Source organism: Neltuma alba, unplaced genomic scaffold (assembly GCF_004799145.2).
Source record: "Neltuma alba isolate B1F8T4 unplaced genomic scaffold, ASM479914v2 tig00010802_pilon, whole genome shotgun sequence".
Taxonomy (NCBI): Eukaryota; Viridiplantae; Streptophyta; class Magnoliopsida; order Fabales; family Fabaceae; genus Neltuma; species Neltuma alba.
Window position 1 is genome coordinate 641,207 of NW_021635616.1, and position 22,260 is coordinate 663,466.

General features: G+C 37.0%; 2 protein-coding genes across 3 annotated transcripts; both read left to right on the top strand.

Annotated features, from left to right (window-relative positions):
- The first annotated feature begins 1,757 nt into the window (after positions 1 to 1,757).
- LOC114759219 (uncharacterized) lies at positions 1,758 to 12,464 on the top strand. Of its 2 annotated transcripts, none has more exons than XM_028948349.1 (28): positions 1,758 to 2,235; positions 2,377 to 2,596; positions 2,714 to 2,850; positions 3,493 to 3,609; positions 3,987 to 4,130; positions 4,972 to 5,025; positions 5,174 to 5,598; positions 5,716 to 5,837; positions 5,916 to 6,007; positions 6,103 to 6,322; positions 6,606 to 6,672; positions 6,788 to 6,936; positions 7,035 to 7,108; positions 7,201 to 7,365; positions 7,739 to 7,810; positions 8,269 to 8,370; positions 8,457 to 8,546; positions 9,032 to 9,107; positions 9,199 to 9,295; positions 9,428 to 9,497; positions 10,021 to 10,200; positions 10,279 to 10,401; positions 10,485 to 10,568; positions 10,723 to 10,907; positions 11,000 to 11,138; positions 11,233 to 11,292; positions 11,520 to 11,624; positions 11,970 to 12,464. In XM_028948349.1, the coding sequence occupies exons 1-28, from the start codon at positions 2,155 to 2,157 to the stop codon at positions 12,081 to 12,083; spliced, it is 3,564 nt and encodes a 1,187-aa protein (XP_028804182.1). In that variant the 5' UTR covers positions 1,758 to 2,154; the 3' UTR covers positions 12,084 to 12,464. The 2 variants fall into 2 exon arrangements, with proteins under 2 accessions (XP_028804182.1, XP_028804183.1); XM_028948350.1 differs by having other exon boundaries at positions 5,195 to 5,598.
- Positions 12,465 to 16,984: 4,520 nt separating this feature from the next.
- On the top strand, positions 16,985 to 17,998 carry LOC114759168 (uncharacterized). The gene is made up of 2 exons (XM_028948270.1): positions 16,985 to 17,709; positions 17,817 to 17,998. The coding sequence occupies exons 1-2, from the start codon at positions 17,001 to 17,003 to the stop codon at positions 17,849 to 17,851; spliced, it is 744 nt and encodes a 247-aa protein (XP_028804103.1). The 5' UTR covers positions 16,985 to 17,000; the 3' UTR covers positions 17,852 to 17,998.
- The last annotated feature ends 4,262 nt before the right edge of the window (positions 17,999 to 22,260 follow it).

The window sequence follows — 22,260 nt, forward strand, 5'->3', positions numbered from 1 at the left end:
AGAAGAAGAAGGTTTAATGCTTTCGCTCACATGGCTCTCCCTTATCGTTATTATTTCTCAGTCAAGTTTTTATTAATTTTACAGCATAGATTTAACTTTTAGAAATAGTCTATGGAAACAAGCATTTTAGTGCCTGTTTGGCAACACTTATTTGGAGCTTATAAGTAGAGCTTATAGAGCTTATAAGCTCGATTGACAAAAGTAGGGTCTGTTTGGATCAGCTTTTTTGCAATCAGGCTTTTGTTTGAAAAGCTACAATAAGCTATAAGCTAAAATTAACAGTTTATGACTTATAGCTTATGTCTTATGGCTTTTGAAATATGGAGAGAGAAAAAGTTAAGAAATTTATTACTTCTTTTGGTTCTTATTATAAGCCTCAAATAACTAATTTGTAGATAATAAAAAATCAATTAAAATTAGTTGAAAGTGATGAATAAGTTAGAAATATATTTTTATTTTTAAATATGCTTCTAAAAATATACTTTTATTTTTTCATGTTTCACTTTATATTTATAATATTTTTTATAACTTCTTCATATTAAATTATTTTAATTTCATTGTATTATGTGAAATTATTTTTTTAATCATGTTTCATTATTTATTAAAACTCATGCCCATTTTGGTAATTTTTCAGCCAAAATTACTTTTACTCAACTATAATCCAAACAAGCTTTTTCCAATCTCATTTTTGTAAACTAGCTTGTCTGGACTCCAATCCAAACACAATTCAGCTTATCCAATTTAACTTTTACTATCTTCACTTTTTCATAAGCTACTTTTTCTATAAGCTGCTTTTCCAATCGCTGATCCAAACGGACCCTTAATTGGAGTTAAGATTGATTTTGATTAAAAGTTAGTTTCTTTGGCCATGATTCTGATTGGTGGTTTCCCCAAGAAGGAGTATTGACAACAATTTGCTTCGACATTGTCCACTAAAATCATTCCCAGCGTGTGACTACCCAGAAAAGCGTGGCAGTTGGATTTCAATGATGGTTAGGAATATTTAGTGAACATTTAACGATAGAGACTTGGCTTGTCTTTGTTGAGAATGAATGCGAGTAGCCCAAGACCTGTAATAACTAAAAAGATCCTGTAACATATTACATAATCCTCATCTTTTTAATATAATACCTAATTATTAAGTTAATTCTAGTCTTAAATATAAGAACCATTTCTTATATTTATCAATTTTTTCTAAATTATCTTCCTTCAATCATAATCAAGTAGAAGAGAGAGGGGGGATATTAAGGAAGATGATTATGGTATTTTAGAAAAAACATGTTATATTTCTTATAATTAACTAACTTATCCAACTATTTTAATCTAATTAAATTAATTAAATAGATCTTATATTAAGGACCGGAAGAGTACTAATTTCGATCCTTAATATAATATAAGAACTAGTTGTTTAATTTAGATAAATTAAAAAATTATTTAAGTTAGTTATATATAATAAATAGATATTATATTTTTTAAAATATTTCTATTAATCAAATGTATTGGTTAGAATTTTTATTGTTATGCAGATTACTTCAAAAAAATAATAAACATGAGAGACAAAATGTATTGAGATTTTTATTTTTATTAATAATTAATAATAAAATCACGGGCTTTAGGCCAAAGGTAGAGGGAAGCTTTTTCTTGGCCAACAAGAAACCGGGAAAGTAGTACAGTTCATATAACTGATTGTGGGCCCACTTCATAGGGATCCATCCCATCTGACCGGGGCCCTCCTCTCCAGACACCTCGCCACTCCCCATCGCTTCGAGTCCCACTGTTCGACTACACCACATAAATTTCACCGCCAACGACACCGCTCCGGCCTCCGGCCTCCCGCCAGCCCCGAGCTTGACCATCTTTTATCGTTCCTGATACCCCGTTTCACGGCTTCTCAGGTCGCATCATCGCAATCTCACAGGTCACTCTTCCGTTTCTCTCATCGTCTCACATCATAATTTATGATAAATAAATAACATCTGTTTATATTTTTATATCATTTGATACACAAGAAACCAACAAATACACAAACCTTGATAACGGGATTTCCCGCAATCATTCGTCTTTGTGTCACAGCCATTTCCTCCGCTTCTCTTTGATTCTTGCTGGATTTAGGGGTGAAGAGGGACCTAGCGCAACTAAAACGAAGCCAGCATCATGGTCGAAACCAGACGGGGCTCGTCGACTTCCAAGCGCTCTCTCTCTTCATCCTCCTCTTCCAACGTCAAACGACCCAAGGTATTATTTTTGTTGCCTATAGTGCTCCTAGCTGATTTGTTTCGACGTGAATTTCACTGTTCTCATCTGATTATGGGGGTTTCCATGAAAATTCCTATTTTTTTTCTGCTGGAATTGATCGCTTTGCTCTCCTAAACCTAGGTGCCCAAGGCTTCTTCGTCAAGAAGTCCGCCGTCAGCGGAATTTCTTGGTCCTGTCAACGAACCTGGAAATGAATCCCGAGAGACGGAGCCAAGTCCGTCTAATCTTCCAGATACTGATTCGTTGAAAGGCATGGAGGATTGTGACGTGACGATATCTGACCAATCTCCCGCCATGGCCATCATCGAAGGCGAGGATTTGACATGGCCGCCGCCTCTGGGTGCGACATGGCCTTCTTTCGTCTTTGTGTCATATTGATTTGTATTGGGAGCTCGTGCTTGTATGCATGCGTTCGTTTCTCACGTTGTTTGTTATTGTGAAACCATGGCGAGCTCAGGTGAAACCGCGGTGGATGGAGAGAAATCAAAGTTGGTTGGAGCGGCCGCCGATGCCCGGTCCAAGAAACGCCCAACGAAATCAACTAAAACGAGCCCGAAGGCTGCGTGGGGAAGGCTTCTTTCTCAGTGTTCGCAGGTGTATATTCACTCCTTATTGGGTGTTCTCCATCCGTCTCTAGTTATCACTGCTAGCGTGGCTCGCAGGATTCTGCAAGAAACCGGCGTGACCAAATTTCACACGCACACACACACACACTCTTAAAGGCTAAACTATTAACATTGAGAAAATCCTGTCTTCTTGGTGACATCGCCCTCACCATCACCATCATTATTATTTTAACTTAATGTCATGCCAGAATGTTTTATGTATTCTGGGTGTGAAATGTTATCCTTCTCAAATTTTTGTCAGTAATGTTGCATGCATGGTTAATAAACAAAAAGTTCTGTTTGTCCTTAAAGACTTTTGTTCTGCTTCTGCACAACAATAAGGATGATGAATCTGCAGCTTTTAGTACATTGTTATCTATCTTCTTCTTCTTTTTGTTGCCAATGCCTTTATTACTTATATGGTATTTGGTCTGAATATTGTTGAATTCCAAAGTAAAGGTTTTGGTTCCTTCATTTTCCGCAGCAGTTTATAAATTGAAGATAATGAATTTAGGTGAGAAGTGGGAACCAATTTATGATTCCCTCTTCTGGTTAGAGTGCTCCTTCATTTCTGGTCATAACTTTTCTAGGATTTGAAATTAATGTGTTTTTATTTCTCATGTTTCTCCAGAATCGACATTTGTCCTTGTGCAGTTCTCAATTCACTGTTGGTCATGGCCGTCAATGCAATTTATGGCTTAATGATCCAGCTGTCAGTAATGTTTTGTGCAAGCTGAAGCTCACCAAGGTAGAACTTCTACCTATATCTTGGAAATTTACGGGATTTAGCTGAGTAATAGAGGGTCCACTGGCTGTACATCGTAGGTGTGACAAACAAGTCTTTTCCTTTCTTTCTCTGTTTTTTTTTTTTTGGGGGGGGGGGGTGTTACACTCGCAACATACATGCATGATTGTTGAAATTTAATTATGTTGCCGTATATGTATATATGTGCATTCTCACCCTCACACACTGACATATATGTATATATATAATATTTGAGATCAATGAATCTCTGTTCAGCTGTAGCACGAGGGGTCCTGAATTTCTCATGAAAGAAAATTTTTAATCACAATGTATAACCTTTGATAGAGCCCTGATCACCATGATTATTTAAACTTGCATAGCATGGAGGTTCGTCTGTTGGATTACTGGAAATCACAGGGGATAAAGGTGCCGTCCAAGTTAATGGCAGGAATTACAAAAAAAATTCCTGCCTGATCCTGAACGCAGGTGATGAGGTGGTCTTCAATTCTGACAAGAATGCTTATGTATCCTTTTACATATGTTTTGGGCGCTGCTTTGAGAAGAAATCTGACCCTGTTTGGTATAAAATGGGGATGAGAAAGGGAATGGGAATTTGGATCCAAAACATGTTTGGTATATCGGGGAAGGGAGAGGTCATGTTACTTGGTCCATTTAAGGGGAAAGGATAATGCTGTTGTGGTTAAACTAAAAGGAGAGGAGATGCTGTCAAAGATGATGCTCTTGCTGGTGTTCTGCTTACTCTCAACATTGTTGGTCTATACTCAAGAAATCCGCAGCTCTAGCCCACTTACTGTCGGTGATGTTGCAGGGATCTCCAATGGCTTAAAGTTACTCTGCATTATAAGGAACTCCTTCGCTTGATTGATGCTCTGGGTCAAAGGCTGAGGATGCTAGCTCTTGATTGTTTTGCGATTGTGAGAGGGATCCAATTGTGTTCATTAATTAGGGCTAGGGGTAAATTTGGAATGTACTAGGTGTTGTGGGGACCTTTTTGTCACAAAAATATCCTTTTCATGGATGGTCGTGCTTTCCTCTACTTTTTGATGAAAGCCCTCTCCTTTAAACACGGGAGAGTGAGGTTCCAAAGAAGACTGATTGAGACCTAGCAAATATGCCAAATTCTACTTTCCCTTTCCATCTCCGTTTCAGAATCTTCCTTCCCCTCCTACTAGATGTAATCTTAGTTCTTGTTTACTTCTCACTTCCTCCTCTTTTTGGCATGCGGTCATGCTTGTGTTCATGAGGAAAACTTATGATTGTGTTGCCTGTGTTAATACATCATGGACTAGTGTTACCAAAACTTCTTCTAATGATCTACTCTTGATTCCTTAGCTTGGAATTTAGATATTTCAGCAGCTCACGAATAATAATGTCACTACTGCTGGGGTACCTTGTTCTGTAAGTATTTTGGAAGCTCATAGTTTATAAAGGATACCTTGCTGGAGCAGCGTTGTTGTTCTTCTTATTTTATTATTATTATTTGTAATCTTGATAAAATTTATCTATCCTTCCACCTTATTCTAAAACTAGCGAGAATGTCCAACAGAATGCTGAGGTTTCATTGCAGCCTCCTGGCCATGGGGTTGATACTGCTGACAAGGAGAATACCACCAATAATGGCAATCCAGCTGAAGTTTCTGCTGATAAAACTATTTATGCATCCTCTGCCGCTGCCAATGAAAATTGTAATCTTGACAGCATGAAAGTGGAGGATGGGATGTTGACAGGGGCCCCTCATGAGTTAAGGCCTTTGTTGTGCAAGCTTGCTGGCCTGTGCACTGAATTCAACTTGAATGATGGATTTTCCAAAATATCTGAACAAGGAGAATCAGTAGAACTCTTCAAGGATGTTGATCCTCAAACTAAATTAGTTTCCATCAGGCAGCAAGCATTCAAAAACATCTTACAACAAGGAATTCTCAATCCTGATAATATTGATGTGTCATTTGAAAACTTCCCATATTATATAAGGTGCAAATATTTGCTTCGGGAGTATTTTATTTTCTTATTCGTCCTCTATATTCAGGCGACCTGAATTGTGTTTTACTTCTGTTGTATTTTTGAACATGATGTCTCATATTGTTACAGTGATGCTACAAAAAGTGTTTTGATTACTTCTATGTACATTCACTTGAAGCGAAATGGTTTCACAAAGTCTGCTTCAAGCCTACCTTCACTGTGCCCCCGAATATTGTTATCTGGTCCTGCAGGTAGGGCCGTATTTTTATATTTGAGGTTGGTTTCCCTTTTCTGTGATGAGAAAAGTGATATGGACAATTTTATTGTAGGTTCGGAAATTTATCAGGAAACCTTGTCCAAGGCACTTGCAAAGCATTTTGGTGCTAGGCTATTGATTGTGGATTCTTTTACCCTACCTGGTGTATGCTTACTCAGTTATTCTTATTCCTGCTTCTCGTTCAGGATTGTTTTATATACATATCTAATAATCGTTCATGCTGTGCAATTAATTCTCAGGGAACACCGTCAAAGGATTCTGATTCTATTAAACAAGGTTTAAAGCCTGCAAAAGCGTATGTGCTTGCAAAACACGCAGCGCAGATTGCCAAATTACAGCATAAGAAACCAACTTCAAGTGTCGATGCTGATCTTATCAATGGATCCTCGTTAAGTTCTCAGGTTAAGCTGAAGCAGGAGGTATCTACTGCATCATCCAAAGGTCCTATGCTTAAAACAGGTAATTTTCCTCCAAATTGAGCACCCATCTTGGGTACTGATTTTGTTTGAAGTTAACATTGATTTCAACTTGTTTTTTTTTTTTAAAAAAAAAAGATTTATCGTATTTTTAAATTTTTATTTTGGATTATTTGCTTTTTAATTAGCTCAAGTCGCTGTTTTAATTATACTAGAGATATCCTATATTGAGCGGAACAAAGGTACCTTTTAGAGTTGGAATATGACTCTTTTCTCCTTCTTAACAGGAATATAGACCCTTTTAATGTTGGTTATGTAATTTGCAGGTGACCGAGTAAAATTTGTTGGTAACCTTCCCTCTGCAGTCTCATTATTACAAAATTATCCTTCTAGGTAAGTTGAGTTATTAAAGATGTTTATTAATTTTTTGTGTCATATCTTTGTTTTTTTCCTTGTTCTTGCAGGAAGCCTTTAAGTTCCATTGTGATTCTTCTTTTGTGTTGGTTAGGGGACCTAGGTATGGCTCCCGGGGCAAAGTTCTTCTTGCTTTTGAAGAAAATGAATCTTCAAAAATTGGGGTTAGATTCGACAAACCAATTCCAGATGGAAATGATCTTGGAGGCCTATGTGAAGATGATCGTGGTTTTTTTTGTTCTGGTGCTTTGTTAAATTTCTGTTCCTTTGTCTGCATGTTGACATTTTGCATACTACAGTTTTGGTGCTTGTGTTAAATATGTTTGCATTGTATGCTGCAGCTAATCATTTGCTACGGGTAGATAGCTCTGGAGGGGATGACACTAACAAGCTTGCTATTAATGAAATCTTTGAGGTGGTCAAAGTGCTATACCTGTTCAGTTATCGTCTTATTCCTGCAAAAAGTTAAATTGACTCCACATGATTTATGCTTTTCTGTGTACATAGGTTGTTTTTGATCAGAGTAGAAGTGGTGGGTTGGTGTTGTTCTTGAAGGATATAGAGAAGGCTGTGATTGGGAACTTAGAAGTCTTAAAAAGCAGGCTTGAAAGTTTGCCACGAAATGTAGTTGTAATTGGCTCACATACTCAGCTGGACAATCATAAGGACAAGGTGATGTTTGATGATTGTATTCTATAACTATTTCCAGGTTGGGGGATTTTCTGCTTATTTGTTTAAACTCAAAAAAGTGCTTCAGATTTTATTTGAAAATGATTTAATATTTTTGCGTTTGGTTGGAATCATGAATGCAAATTTTACTTGAAAGTGCTTCTCAAAATGATAAAAAAAAATTTATGTACGTATTTTAAAGATTTTGATTATTCTTAAAAGCTTAAATAAACATGACAATTTCTTACAAGTTTTTTTTTCTTCTCCCAAGTAAAAAAAGGTTTTTGTTTCATTTAAAGAAAAGCTGAAACAAAGAGGCCTTTATGATTTCACTTCATTGCTGCTGATTTTGATGTTGGCATTTTTATGCTTCCAGACGCAGCCTGGTAGCCTTCTGTTCACAAAATTTGGGAGTGCTCAGGCAGCATTGCTTGATCTTGCTTTCCCGGTATGGTAATCGTGGCCCTTGCTTCGAACCTCCTGCTTTAAACAGTGATGTAATTCTAGTTGATATCTTTTGTCTGTTAAAAAGTTATCCTGAGGTCCTTTTTTCTCTTTTTTTTTTTGGGGGGGGGGGGTGATTGATTGAAGTCACCAATAAGGGGGGGGGTTTTTTTTTTTTTTTTAAACATTACTGGAAAGTCAAAATAGAATTTGTGAGGACGTGTAAGTAAGCCACAAAAAGAAGTTGATATTCTGTTGGGACTGCAGCCCTTCATAGTTTTCAAGGTTGCTTATTCTCCTGCTACTTGTTTGGGATTACAAAACAGTGGATATCTTCCATGGATTTTGAGGGTTTTTTCTAGTTGTATTTCAAAATATTTCCTACTATCATGGCATTCATTATGTAGTCAGGTTCTTTCATTTCTTTGCCATGAATAATCAAAACAGTTTCCCCATGTTTAGGATAACTTTAGCAGATTGCATGATAGGAGCAAGGAAAACCCAAAAGTGATGAAGCAACTTGGCCGCCTTTTCCCCAACAAAGTATCAATACAGCCGCCTCAGGTATCATGGTAGATGAAATGTGTTGTCCAATTATAATGTTGCTATCTGTAGATTATATATCCATTTTCTCCTCCTAATTTGCGCAGGATGAGGGCTTGCTTTCTTATTGGAAGCAGCAATTAGAACATGACATTGAAACTATGAAAGCTCAATCAAATATTGTCAGCATTCGCACAGTGAGTGTTGCAATATCATCTTATCATTTTAATACTCCTTTTTTCTTGCTTGATGTTTTCTTTTACCGCTGCTTTATGTTGTGTTTGTTCTTGGATGAGGCCTTGTGAAATTATGGTGTTTTATCTGCCTGAATCACTTGGTATTTTGGAGGTATAATGCTTTTTCCCTCCTCCTATAGGAGGGTCAGGTCTTTTTAAATATTATTATTGGAGAAATCTTTCTTGTTCACTTATTTTGCAAGACTTCGCATGCCTATCCTGCTTTGATTTTGGTTTTCTGGCTTGCGCTACTTTTGCACTAGGGCCAGCAATTGCTATGTTAAATAAGCAAAGATTTTCAGAGACTTTCAGAGAACAAGCTATCTGCCCGTGGTTTATTGATGCCAGTTTGTGCTTTCATTTGTCTTAACACGATTTGTTCAATATTATAACATAATTTTCTCCTCGTTTGTTAAAATTCTCATGAGAATTTTCAATGATTACAGGTTCTCGACAAGATTGGATTTATTTGCCCTGATCTTGAAAATCTTTGCATTAAAGATCAAGCACTACCACCTGACAGTCTGTGTTTCTGAACCTGACTATTTTTCTAAACGCACAAATTTGAGGTTTGCTGCAACATTACTAATACTGCCTCAATTCTTTTCACTAGGTGTGGAGAAAGTTGTTGGCTGGGCATTAAGTTACCAGCTAATGCATTCATCTGAAGATTTAACTGAAGATTGTAAGATTGTGTTGTCTACTGAAAGGTCATTATTATCATTTTTTTGCCATTGCATCATATTGTCTTGTGAAAGTTGTGCAGCAGATTAAAATGAAATTTTTCACCCTTTAAATTTTTTTGATTAACTGAGTATTATCTTTTTTCCCCATTGGTGCAGCATTAAGTATGGGCTGAATATTCTACAGGACATACAAGGAGCAAGTAAGAACTTAAAGAAATCACTGAAGGTAATTTTATCATATTTCTTAGGATCTCTAGTCCTTTTCCATTCTCGTTGTTCAGTAAGCAGTTGCTTCACTGGGTTCTGCTTAGTTTCATTCTTAACATATTAAGGTAACAAATGTCAATGCCCTTGCACTATCTTTAAAAAATTGTATATGGGGTGAGAAAGATATTGAAATTCAGAGTCGTATGTAATGGGTTTTGATGAAAACATAGCTATTTTCCTCTGTTTTAAACTCGCAGAACAAAGAATTTATTGGCTCGGCTGCTGTCCTAGGATCTCAGCAGATCCGAGGTTACAATCAGACTCACTAAAATCAGGAAGAAAACTTCCCTAAAGACTTACACGAGATTGACGCAAGTAACAAAACAAAAAGGAAACAAAACAGAATAAAATCAGAAAAACTGAGTATGAGTGGCAGCAGAGTGAAACGCGAAGTATTAGGCTTGGGCTTTTAGGTTTCCAGCAGGTTTCTTTACTAAATTTTTCTAACTGATCTTTGAACTATATTTTTATTTTGTTTACAGGATGTGATTACTGAGAATGAATTTGAGAAAAAATTGCTAGCTGATGTTATTCCTCCACGTGATATTGGGGTCAAATTTGATGATATTGGAGCTTTAGAAAATGTGAAGGACGCCTTAAATGAATTGGTCATGCTTCCCCTTCAGAGGCCTGAATTGTTTTCCAAAGGACAGTTGACAAAGGTGGGATTTTGGGAATCTTTTCTTTTGTTTGCCATGTGCTTGCTTTCTAATTTCTAACTACAATTACTTTCTGTATAGCCTTGCAAGGGAATATTGCTTTTTGGGCCCCCTGGTGTTGGAAAAACAATGCTCGCAAAGGCTGTAGCTACTGAGGCTGGAGCGAATTTCATCAACATCTCAATGTCCAGCATTACCTCAAAGGTGTTAATTTTTATTAATTATTATTATTTTGTGTTATATTGTCTTTTTATTTGCTTTAGTGACATGATGCATACTCTTTGCAGTGGTTTGGTGAAGGAGAGAAGTATGTCAAAGCAGTATTTTCTCTGGCAAGCAAAATTGCTCCGAGTGTTATTTTTGTTGATGAGGTTCGTGTAAAAGCTTCCTATGTATTTTTCAGTGAAATATTCTATGTTAGTGTCTCTTGTATGATGGGAGTTCTTAGGATGTGATTAGTTCCAATGTCTGAATAACTCTTGTTATCTTGTCATTGTATGATTAACTCTTATTATTAACTGCTAGGTTGATAGCATGTTAGGAAGACGTGAAAATCCTGGTGAGCATGAGGCTATGCGTAAAATGAAGAATGAATTCATGGTGAATTGGGATGGTCTATGCACAAAAGACAATGAGCGCATACTAGTACTTGCTGCTACAAATAGACCTTTTGATCTTGATGATGCTGTTATTAGGAGGCTTCCACGGAGGTAAGCATGCTGTGTCTGATATCATCATCTATAAAATGCTTCATAGGTAATCTATTCTAATTTTTTCCTCTATATTTCTGGGTAATGTGCAGATTGATGGTCAGTTTGCCAGACGCTCCGAACAGAGAAAAAATTCTTAAAGTAATTTTAGCAAAAGAAGATTTGGCACCTGATGTCGATTTGGAGGCAATATCAAACATGACTGATGGATATTCTGGGAGTGACCTAAAGGTAAGGGACTCATGCTATGTTTTGGCTGTTGGTCATCGGAAAAAAGTAGCTTTTGCCTGCAATAATAGAAACACCATTTATGTTTTGGCTGCAGAATCTCTGTGTCGCAGCAGCTCACTGTCCAATAAGAGAGATATTGAAGAAGGAAAAGAAGGTCATTTTCATACAATGTTGTGTCACCTAGAAGTATTTTGGCTAGCTTCTTTTGTTGTTTATCCTCCACTTCATATCTTTAATACAAAGTGCTCATTAAAATCTTGACAAGTTGACCGTATTAATTAATTTTGTCGAATACTTTGCAGTTTCCTCCAGACTGTGGATATTGTATATTTTCCTTGTTCATTGCTTGAATCAACGTTTTGACATTCACCCATGTTTCAGGAGAGAAGTTTGGCGCTGGCTGAGAGCAGACCTTTACCTCCATTGTATGGCAGTACTGACATTCGGCCCTTAAAGATGGAGGATTTTAGATATGCACATGAGCAGGTATATGGCATTCATTACCCCAGGTTTTCGTTTTTTGGTCAGTCAATTTGTTTTCGGATCCAGGTAAGCCAAGCCTTTTGTGCTGTCATTGTTTCGGGGAATGGGGTGGGGGTGAGGTTGAGGTTTTGGGAAAAACTTCCATACTGGCTAACCAGAAATAGTGTGTGGCGAGTAGAATTCGCGCCAAATCTCTGCTTTTCCAAACCCCTTTAAAAGTCTCGCCCCAAGTCTCTGCTTTTCCAAAACCCTTTAAAAGTGGGATGGTCTGTTTTCATTTTACTCTCGTCCAATTGCTTATAATGGTTGGGATTAGTTATGCGTATTAAATATTCTTCCTTTGCGTAGGTGTGCGCAAGCGTGTCGTCAGAGTCAGCAAATATGAACGAGCTGCTCCAATGGAATGAGCTCTACGGGGAAGGTGGATCCAGAAAAACGAGATCGTTGAGCTATTTTATGTAAATCTGTGTATAGCATCATCTTTTCTTTGCTTAGGCTATCTATAGCCTTATTTGGTGTGAAAAGTTTAGTGACCCGTTAAATTCAATCACGGGAATTCCTTCTTCGAGCTTGCCCCGACATCACTACTTACTTAGCTGCCATCCTCACTGCCAAATTTTGGATACCCTGTTAGAAATATATAGAATTTCACTAGCCATAAGTTAAATTAGGGCTTGTCCTTTCTCTCCCTGGATCCTTTGGGCTGTCCTGTTCTGAGCTTGTGATTGTAAATATCAAGTTAGCTAAGATAATTAAGTCGATCTATTCCCCAGACTAACGCCATATACTCAAGATGTGTCTTGTACTCTGGTGTTCGAAGAGTAAGTAAGATTTCGCCGCACATCCAGTGACAGTCAGGAAAGTACGGTTTGCTCATTTATAATTCAGTAAAATACATCAATCTTTCCTCTGTTAATTTAAATTACTTTTTATTTTAAAAACTCACACTAACCGTGAGATTTAAATTTTACCTATACCAACTTTGACTTTTATTTTGATCAAAATGCTCATTCTTAACACAAATATTAATAATTATCATGTGGTCATATGACATGTCTTTGTCCGAGATAAAAAGTAAATACATATTTTAATGTTTTTTATTCAATTGATTACCATATCACAAATTTAACTGATTTAATAAATATAAATTTTTATTTTTCAATAAATTCTTGTTTATTTATCAAGTCCTGTTTTTAATGTAATTAAGGGCAAAGTCTAAACAAGATTTATTAGAATATGATTTTAATTAGAAAATATACTTAAAAATTATTTTTAGAATATTCTTTAACAGGACTGATGGTTTAAATTAAAATGTACGTTTTCAAAGTTGAAATAATATCTATGTAATTGAGACAAAACCAAAGAGTGGGTAAAATATTTTATTTTTTTAAGAATTAATTAGAACTTTTCCGTCTCCTCGACATCCCCGGTATAAATTAAGATCACTATTAGTCTTAAGTCGTTTTATCGACTCTTCTGCATTTGATTATGATTTTGTTTTAAAGAAAAAAATGGCTCTCTGCACGTTGTTAGTCGGTTTAATAATCTAGTCTGTATACTTTAAGACTGATAAAAGCCTCCATTTCCTACTATACAAATATATAAATATATATATCATCAATATATATACACATATACATGTACGTATGTTGATGAATTTTTAACTACCATTACCATCACATGTCAAACGATTATATTTTTTTGCAAACATGTTGCTTTTTTTTTTTTGGTAAGATGTAAACATATTGCTTTGTTTATACTACTCTCAGTTCTTAATATAAAAGTTAAGTGATATATGTTGTATTTCTCAAAATATTTTTACTAATAATGTATATTAGTTAAAATACCATTTGATGAAACTTTTTAAAATTTATAACTACGACAATGACTACTTAAAAAAATAAATAAATATGGGAGATGAAGTGGACTGATGTTTTATATTTTTGATCAAATTGAAACTAGTAATATATTAAGGACAGGAGGTAGTAATATATTACGGAATACGAGGTAGATATGTGCGAGGGGTATTGTATCGACGTACATAAAACATGCTTATAAGTAATTTTAAACATGATTCTAAATGGAGTTTTAATAGTTTGAGCTTATTGACATCAAGCCTATTACCCAGTGAGAATATAATGCTACTATTATTATCACCTTAGATCCGTCTAATAATTCTGTCGGGATGAGGTGTTTTAAATGCTTCGGAAGCATAGGAAGTTTTAAATACAATCAAATAGTATCCGCTTAGTTTTGAATTAGGGAGTGTTTGGATAGAAACCAAACCATGGTTTCAGAAGTGTTTTTACGGATTACGAAATAAATATGTGGAGAAAGTTATCTCGTTTTGCGGAAAAGTACTTCTGAAACCACGGTTTTAGAGCACCCAAACAAGCCCTTAGTCCGCTAATTAATTGTAGGTGCGTCCATATTTTGCAGACCCAGCGTGCAACAATTAAGAAGTTTCAGGTCTCATCTGTTTACTTTTATAAAGTTCTTATTTACAAATCTTAATTTGATTTGCATTAAATTTCCATGAATGTATAAGATGAAGATGTAAAACTGTCCCATACATATGCCAAAAGTAAATACATCTTATCGTGGAACAACTAAGATTAGTCTCGTCCTCTGCGATTGGCAAACAGAAAAAAAAAAAGTTGCAGTCTCCTCATTTAACAGTTATTTATGATCTGAATGTAGAGTTTATTTAAACTCACAAGCTTCACAACCTTATTTAAACCACTAATATTAATTTAGGTAATAAAGCCGAAGAAGGCTGAGATATAAATAATTGAAAGCTTCCTCTGTTAGATATTTTATTATAATTATTATTTAGATATATATTAGGAGATTAATAAAATACTCTGAGTGTGGCCCTTTCAGTCAAACAAGGCCCAAGCCCAGTAGGGTTAAGCTTTTCAGTCTATATATGTGTTGATAACTCTCTGATGGTGAGACACACAACAATTGAGTTGACGGCTGAATATTCTGTGAGTGAGTGAAATACCTATCTGCTCCTTTGAGGTTCCCTGACTAGTGACGGCTAATCCAGTTGCCATCACTGTGCCCTATTCCAGTCAGAAGAGACCTGAACAACTCTTTTCTTCTAACTGTTGTTCTCTTTTGCAGCTCTATTCCCCTATCTCAGATCCCGAGATAATTCAAGATAAGACAAATGGCAAGAGGTACACAAAGATTCTTCCGCTGTATTATTTTATGAGAAGATTCACATCTCTTTATTGTTTAATTTATTTGTATTGTGAATCTGTCTTACACGTGGTATCAGAGCCTGGTTTAATTATTCTCTGCCTCTTTATTTTCCTTATCTGGGATGATCTGAGCATAAAATGGAATACAATGCCTTGTCGTTGTGACTCACATCGGGTTCCATTAGCAGATCAGAGATAGTTATTTTATACTGCAAGTTATTCTAATTGAAAATTAAATCCAGTTCTATACGTTCTATATTTTTCACGTTTTCGGATGAATGGGACGCGAGGAGATGAATAATTGTTCCTCCAATGATCGCCGTCACTGACTCCATCACCATTTGGGGACCCGAATCATTGCGTTTTATGCTTTATTTGTTCAAAGGTTAAACTTTATCTACGTTTTGTTTCCTTTTGATTCGGTACATGTCGAAGAGTTGTGTTTTGGACAGTTGGGACGGAAAAGAAGAGAACACTCAACTCTTCGATGATCACCGTCGCCACCTCCGTCGGACCTTGGGGAACCAAAAACGCTGCTCTTTCATTCTTCCCTTTTATTTCGTTTTTTTTGGCCCCTTTTACCATTTAAATCTCGTTCCATGTTGTTTTTTGTGAATTGCGCCATTAGAAACAGAGAGAAACGATGTCTTTTGGCCGGAAAATGGCGCTTTTAACACCGGAAAATAGCCCAGAACCGCCGGAAACCATGGCTGGCGCCGGCGGCTGCGAAAGGGCCCCGAACCGGGTCGCAAGCGGGTCTGGAATCGGGTTAACCTAACCCGATTCCATGAGGAAGGAGACCCAGCACCAGAAACGCCGCCGTTTTGGGTTTGAGAATGCTTCTTTGTTTGGTTCTAAAAACGGCGTCGTTTCAGGCTTAAGTGAAACTCAGCGTTTCACTTACTCAGATTTTGGGCCGGCCATTTTGGGCCGCGTTTCGGGCTTTATAAAAAAAAAAAAATTGTTTGGACCAAATGGGATTTCTGGGTTTTGTAATCATATGTTTTTTATTTTCGAACTGGGCCGAGGATTTTTTTTTTTTACAGAATTATTTTTTTCCTCTCTGTTTGCTATCTGGGCTGCAACTGTGCGTCTTGGGCTTGCTGTTTTTGCACAGAAATCAATTTTTGGTCACTGTTTGGTTACTGGGCTTCTGTTTTGGGCCAGAACAATTATTTTGTTATTTGAATGTTCCTTTTGGGCCTATTTTGATTAAACTCTGTTTAGCCCATTTATTATTATTTTCCAGAATCAGTTCATGTTAAATAAATAATTAATTGCAAGTTATTTATTTATTTGAAAATAGTTTTCACATGTAATTTATTTTTATGCAAATATTTGAATTGTTTAAATAAAGATAAAAGTTAATCTTAGCTATTTCATATCCTTTGTAAATTTGCAAAATTGTTTGTTGAAAAATTGTTTATTTGCCTAAATTTTTGGATACTAGATTTTGGGCAATTTGGTTATTTACTTGAATTTTGCAATGTTCATTTTTAGAAAAAATATGCTGAGGTTAATATTTAAACAATTATTTGGATGCATAAAAATAGTGGGAGAATTTAGTTCAGTTATTTACTTGTTGATTAAATTAATTGCTTAAATTCTCCATTGAGATGTGCATATACTGGACTTAAATGCACTTGTATGATATTTGTGATTAGCATGCTTCTTTAAGGAGTAGCCACAGCATCCTTTATCTATTGCATGCGATATAAATCACATAATGGACTTATAAAATATCAATTGTAATTAAATATGCATTTATAATTCATCTTTGCCCACAGGTAGATAATTATCAATGTATATTTAATTAGGGTGGGATAGAATTGCCTTGTATTTTCTAAGTAGCCCACAGGTATTAGGAAATATAAATGCGTTCTAGTTCCATCAATATGAGATAAATACATGCTATGCTAATTTCTTTGCCCACAGGGAGAACTTAGTGATACGTATTTATATTTGTATGCTTTATTAATGTTTTAAGCATACATGGCACAGTTATTGTGAATTGTCTCTATTTATTTGGAAGTTTGACTGATTCTCTAATATTGCAGCTGCATTTACTGTCCCTAACATTGTTGCTGATGCTAGTAACAAAATTATACTTGATGGTACTAACTACCCTGATTGGAGGGAAGACATTGCTTTACATCTCGGTTGTCTGAACATGGACTATGTCCTGGAAACTGAAAGGCCTCCCAAACCAGCTGATGGCTCGACTGACAAAGAGGCCAAAGAGTATTATGAATCCTGGGAGAAAAACAATCGCCTTACTCTCCTGCTGATCAAAACAAGGATTGCTAGGAGCATTCGGGGAGCAATCCCTAAATGCGAAACTGCTAAAGAATACCTGGAAGCTGTGGACAAACAGTTCAAACCGACAGACAAGCAGATGGGGGGCACCATTATGTCGGAATTATGTGCCATGAGGCTTACAGGTATAGGCGGTACTAGGCAGCATATAATGAAGATGAGAGATTTATCCTCTCAGTTGAAATCCTTCGATATGGAGCCTACTGAGCAATTCCTGGTGCAGTTAATCCTGAACTCCCTTCCTCCTCAGTTTGATGCCTTTAAAGTATCTTACAACACACATAGGGAGAAATGGTCAGTTGATGAATTGCTGTCCATGTGTGTGCAAGAAGAAACTAGGCTGTTGATGAGTGGAAAGGGTGCACCTAAGGAAGCTCATCTGGGAGAAAGCTCCAATAGGGGTGGTAGTAAGAAGGGAAATAAGGATGACAAGAAGAAAAGAAAGAGAAGAATTCCCCCTGCCACCGCCTTAAATAAGAAGGATGCCAAATGCTTCTTCTGCAAGAAGAAGGGGCACATGAAGAATGAGTGCTCCAAGAGGAAGGCATGGCTTGAACGTAAAGGTATGTTTACTTCTCATGTTACCTTAGAATCTCATGCTATTAATGTTGATGATGACACTTGGTGGATTGATACTGGTTCAATGATCCACATTTCCACAACCATGCAGGGCTTCTTAACAAGCAGGCCACCACATCCGAGTGAGGAATGGGTTCTATCAGGCAGCAGGAACCCAGACCGTGTGGAGTTGGTTGGGACTTATCGCATTTTTTTGAATAATACTCATGTAGACCTTTTTGAGACTTTTTATATTCCGACATACATGAGGAACTTAATTTCCATTTCAAAATTAATTCCGTTGGACTATGGTTTATGTCTTGAGAAGGGCTCTATGTTTTTGAGCAGACATCATGTTAAGATTGCAGACGTTGCAATGATTGATAATTTATTTAAAATTATTCGTGATCCTGTTCAATCTTTTAATATTTCGCGTGGTATTAAACGAAGTGTCATCAATGAGAATTCTATTAGCTTGTGGCATAGGAGATTGGGACATATCTCCATTGATAGAATCAAAAGGTTAACTAAGGAGGAAATACTTCCACCCTTAGACCATTCAGAATTTGATTCTTGCGTGGACTGCATAAGGGGAAAGCAGACCACTAAGTCACAAAAGGGAGCTAAAAGAAGTTCTGAATTGCTTGAGATTATACATACCGATATTTGCTGCCCTGATTTAACCGCACACGGTCAAAAGTATTTTATCACCTTTATCGATGATTACTCGCGCTACACGTATATCTATTTGCTTTATAATAAGAGCGAGGCACTAGATGCCTTTAAGGAATATAAAGCAGAGGTAGAAAAACAAATTGGGAAACCAATTAAGATTGTAAGATCTGATAGAGGTGGTGAATACTATGGTAGGTACACCAATGAAGGACAAGCACCTGGTCCTTTTGCAGAATTTCTTCGAGAGCAAGGTATAGTTGCTCAATATACCATGCCTGGCTCACCAGACATGAATGGTGTAGCTGAAAGAAGAAATAGGACCTTGCTGGACATGGTTAGGAGCATGATGAGTGGCTCCAAACTTCCAATTTCTCTATGGAAAGAAGCACTCAAGACAGCTGTATACATTCTAAACAGGGTTCCAACAAAGGCAGTGCCTAAAACACCCTTTGAAATCTGGAAAGGTTGGAAACCCAGTTTGAATCATTTAAGGGTATGGGGCTGTCCTGCAGAAGTAAGAGTGTACAACCCACAGGAAAAGAAATTGGACCCTAAGACTATTAGGGCCTACTTTGTAGGCTATGCAGAAAAGTCCAAGGGTTATAAGTTTTACTGTCCGCCTCCTTCAAAACGATTTGTGGAATCTAGGAATGCTAAGTTTCTTGAGAATGATGTGATTAGTGGGAGTGATCAGATAGGAATTGATCACATAGAAGAGACCACTAGCACAAATGGTGAGGGAACATCAATTGTCAATGACTCTTCTTTTAGAGCTATCATACAACATGATGTGGATCCCATAACTCAAGTTGATGATGCTAGACATCAGGAACATATGCAAGCTGACCAACCTGTCACAGAAGTGGAACCACCACAGAATGTGATAGAGGATGTTCCTGATGAGCAACCTCAGCCAACTCAAGAAGTTGAATTGAGGAGATCAACTAGAGAGAGAAAGCCGGCATTGCCTAGTGACTACGTTGTGTACTTCACTGAAATTGACTGTGATGTTAATATTGAAAATGATCCTTTGACCTTTACTCAAGCCATGAAGAATGAGAATTGCAAGTTGTGGCATGATGCCATGGTCGATGAAATGAACTCTATGGCAAACAACCATGTATGGGAGCTTGTAGAGTTACCTAGTGGGTCTAAAGCCATTGGCTGTAAGTGGGTTTACAAAACCAAAAGAGACTCACGAGGTAACATTGATCGTTACAAAGCAAGGTTGGTTGCCAAGGGTTTTACGCAAGTGGAAGGAATCGACTACAGAGAAACATTTTCTCCTGTATCAAAGAAGGATTCATTCCGCATTATCATGGCATTAGTTGCACATTTTGATATGGAATTGCATCAAATGGATGTTAAAACTGCATTTCTCAATGGTGATCTTGACGAAGAGGTCTATATGAAGCAGCCTGAGGGATTCATTGCGAAAGGCAAAGAAAACTTGGTATGCAAGCTAACGAAATCAATATATGGTTTAAAGCAAGCCTCACGACAGTGGTACTTGAAGTTCCATGAGGTGATCACATCATTTGGTTTCGATGAGAACATCATGGATGAATGCATATACCACAAGGTTAGTGGGAGCAATATCATATTTTTGATTTTATATGTCGATGACATATTACTTGCAACCAATGATCTAGGACTATTGCACGAGGTGAAACAGTTCCTGTTTAAGAACTTTGATATGAAAGATATGGGTGAGGCATCTTATGTCATTGGCATTAAGATCCATAGGGATAGGACTCAAGGTCTTTTAGGCCTGTCTCAAGAAACCTATATAAACAAAGTTCTTGAACGATTCCGGATGAGGAACTGTTCAACCAACGTGACTCCTTTAGAGAAAGGAGACAAATTCAGTCTAGATCAGTGTCCTAAAACCGAGCTCAAGAAAAAGCAAATGGAAAGGATCCCATATGCCTCAGCAGTAGGAAGTTTAATGTATGCACAGGTTTGCACTAGACCTGATATAGCCTTTGCTGTGGGCATGCTGGGAAGGTACCAAAGTAATCCTGGTGAGGCGCATTGGACAGCTGCAAAGAAAGTGTTTAGATACCTACAAGGGACTAAACACTACATGCTTACATATAAGAGGACAGAGAATCTAGAAGTGACTGGTTACTCAGACTCTGATTTGGGAGGATGTTTGGACACAAATAAGTCTACGACTGGTTATATCTTCCTACTAGCAGAAGGAGCCATATCATGGAAGAGTACAAAACAAACTCTAACAGCTCCTTCTACTGGTGATGCTGAGTACATTGCGTGTTTTGAGGCAAGTTCACAAGCGATCTGGATAAAGAATTTCATTGCTGGGCTTAAGATTGTTGATTCGATCTCTAGGCCGATCAGAATGTACTGTGATAACACCGCTGCAGTGGCCATAGCCAACAACAAGAGGAATAAGAGTCGAAGTAAGTTTGTCGAATTGAAATTCCTATGCTTGAAAGAAAGGGTTATGGATGGCCAAATTTCGGTTGAATACATCGGTACAAAGGAAATGCTAGCTGATCCTTTGACTAAGGGGTTGAAACCGAATGACTTTGTTTCACACGTACCTCACATGGGACTTCGTCCTCCAATTGATTAGTTGAGGTATGAGCAATGAAATTTATGGTTTGTCATCTCTTGTTATGATTGTATATACATTTGTGTTTGAGGTTGATAAACATAAAGTAGGAACCGAACAAAATTGAGTTTGTTCATAAAGGTATACCCATTAAGTAAGGATGCTGCCTGTGATGCATGGAAGATAATACCCGACTTGAGGGGACTTGTCGCCATGATTCTTGCAGTATAGCCTTAGCTTACTGAGGCACGGCAATTGACATACGTATAAGGGCCAAGTGGGAGAATGTTAGATATTTTATTATAATTATTATTTAGATATATATTAGGAAATTAATAAAATACTCTGAGTGTGGCCCTTTCAGTCAAACAAGGCCCAAGCCCAGTAGGGTTAAGCTTTTCAGTCTATATATGTGTTGATAACTCTCTGATGGTGAGACACACAACAATTGAGTTGACGGCTGAATATTCTGTGAGCGAGTGAAATACCTATCTGCTCCTTTGAGGTTCCCTGACTGGTGACGGCTAATCCAGTTGCCATCACTGTGCCCTATTCCAGTCAGAAGAGACCTGAACAACTCTTTTCTTCTAACTGTTGTTCTCTTTTGCAGCTCTATTCCCCTATCTCAGATCCCGAGATAATTCAAGATAAGACAAATGGCAAGAGGTACACAAAGATTCTTCCGCTGTATTATTTTATGAGAAGATTCACATCTCTTTATTGTTTAATTTATTTGTATTGTGAATCTGTCTTACATCCTCCTCTCTTCTTGTATTTACTAACACTATCTCCAGTCAGAACTATCCACATGGTGCAAAATTAAGGACAAAGAAAACAACAATTCCTTGTTAATTAATATTGGTTAAATTTAGAGAGTATTTTACTACTCTGTCCTATAAAGCTTAATACTATAAATTTATTTATAGGTAAATTTTATAACGTGAAAGAAATCAGAATTTACAAGAGCATGTGGCACACAGATTTTTAGACAATTTATTTCGGATACGACATTAATCATTTTCCAAAATTTGGCCCCCATTAAGTAAATCCAGGGATTACTGAAAATCAGAATCAGAATTGAGACATGAACGAAGATTGTTGCGTGGGGGAAGCGGAAGCTTCCCGCGGACGATTCATTAAATATCTGGTCACGTAGGGAAGGTAATTGGAATCTCAGTCATTTTCAATGAAATAAACAGTAATACTGGCGAACGGAAAGAATGGACGTGAACGTGACGTGAGGGGGAAAAGTGCGAGACGCAGTTCGTCAATTGTCAATTTCGGGAGAAGCGCGTGTATTTTG

What these genes read in the sequence shown, in the direction of transcription:
- LOC114759219 (XM_028948349.1), top strand. Translation starts at nt 2,155, where the DNA reads ATGGTCGAAACCAGACGGGGCTCGTCGACTTCCAAGCGCTCTCTCTCT. An exon ending in ATTGTGTTGTCTACTGAAAG is followed by an intron (nt 9,296 to 9,427) that starts GTCATTATTATC and finishes CCATTGGTGCAG; the next exon opens with CATTAAGTATGGGCTGAATA. An exon ending in ATTCTGGGAGTGACCTAAAG is followed by an intron (nt 11,139 to 11,232) that starts GTAAGGGACTCA and finishes TTTTGGCTGCAG; the next exon opens with AATCTCTGTGTCGCAGCAGC.
- LOC114759168 (XM_028948270.1), top strand. Translation starts at nt 17,001, where the DNA reads ATGGACTATGTCCTGGAAACTGAAAGGCCTCCCAAACCAGCTGATGGC. An exon ending in GGCATGGCTTGAACGTAAAG is followed by an intron (nt 17,710 to 17,816) that starts GTATGTTTACTT and finishes ACAACCATGCAG; the next exon opens with GGCTTCTTAACAAGCAGGCC.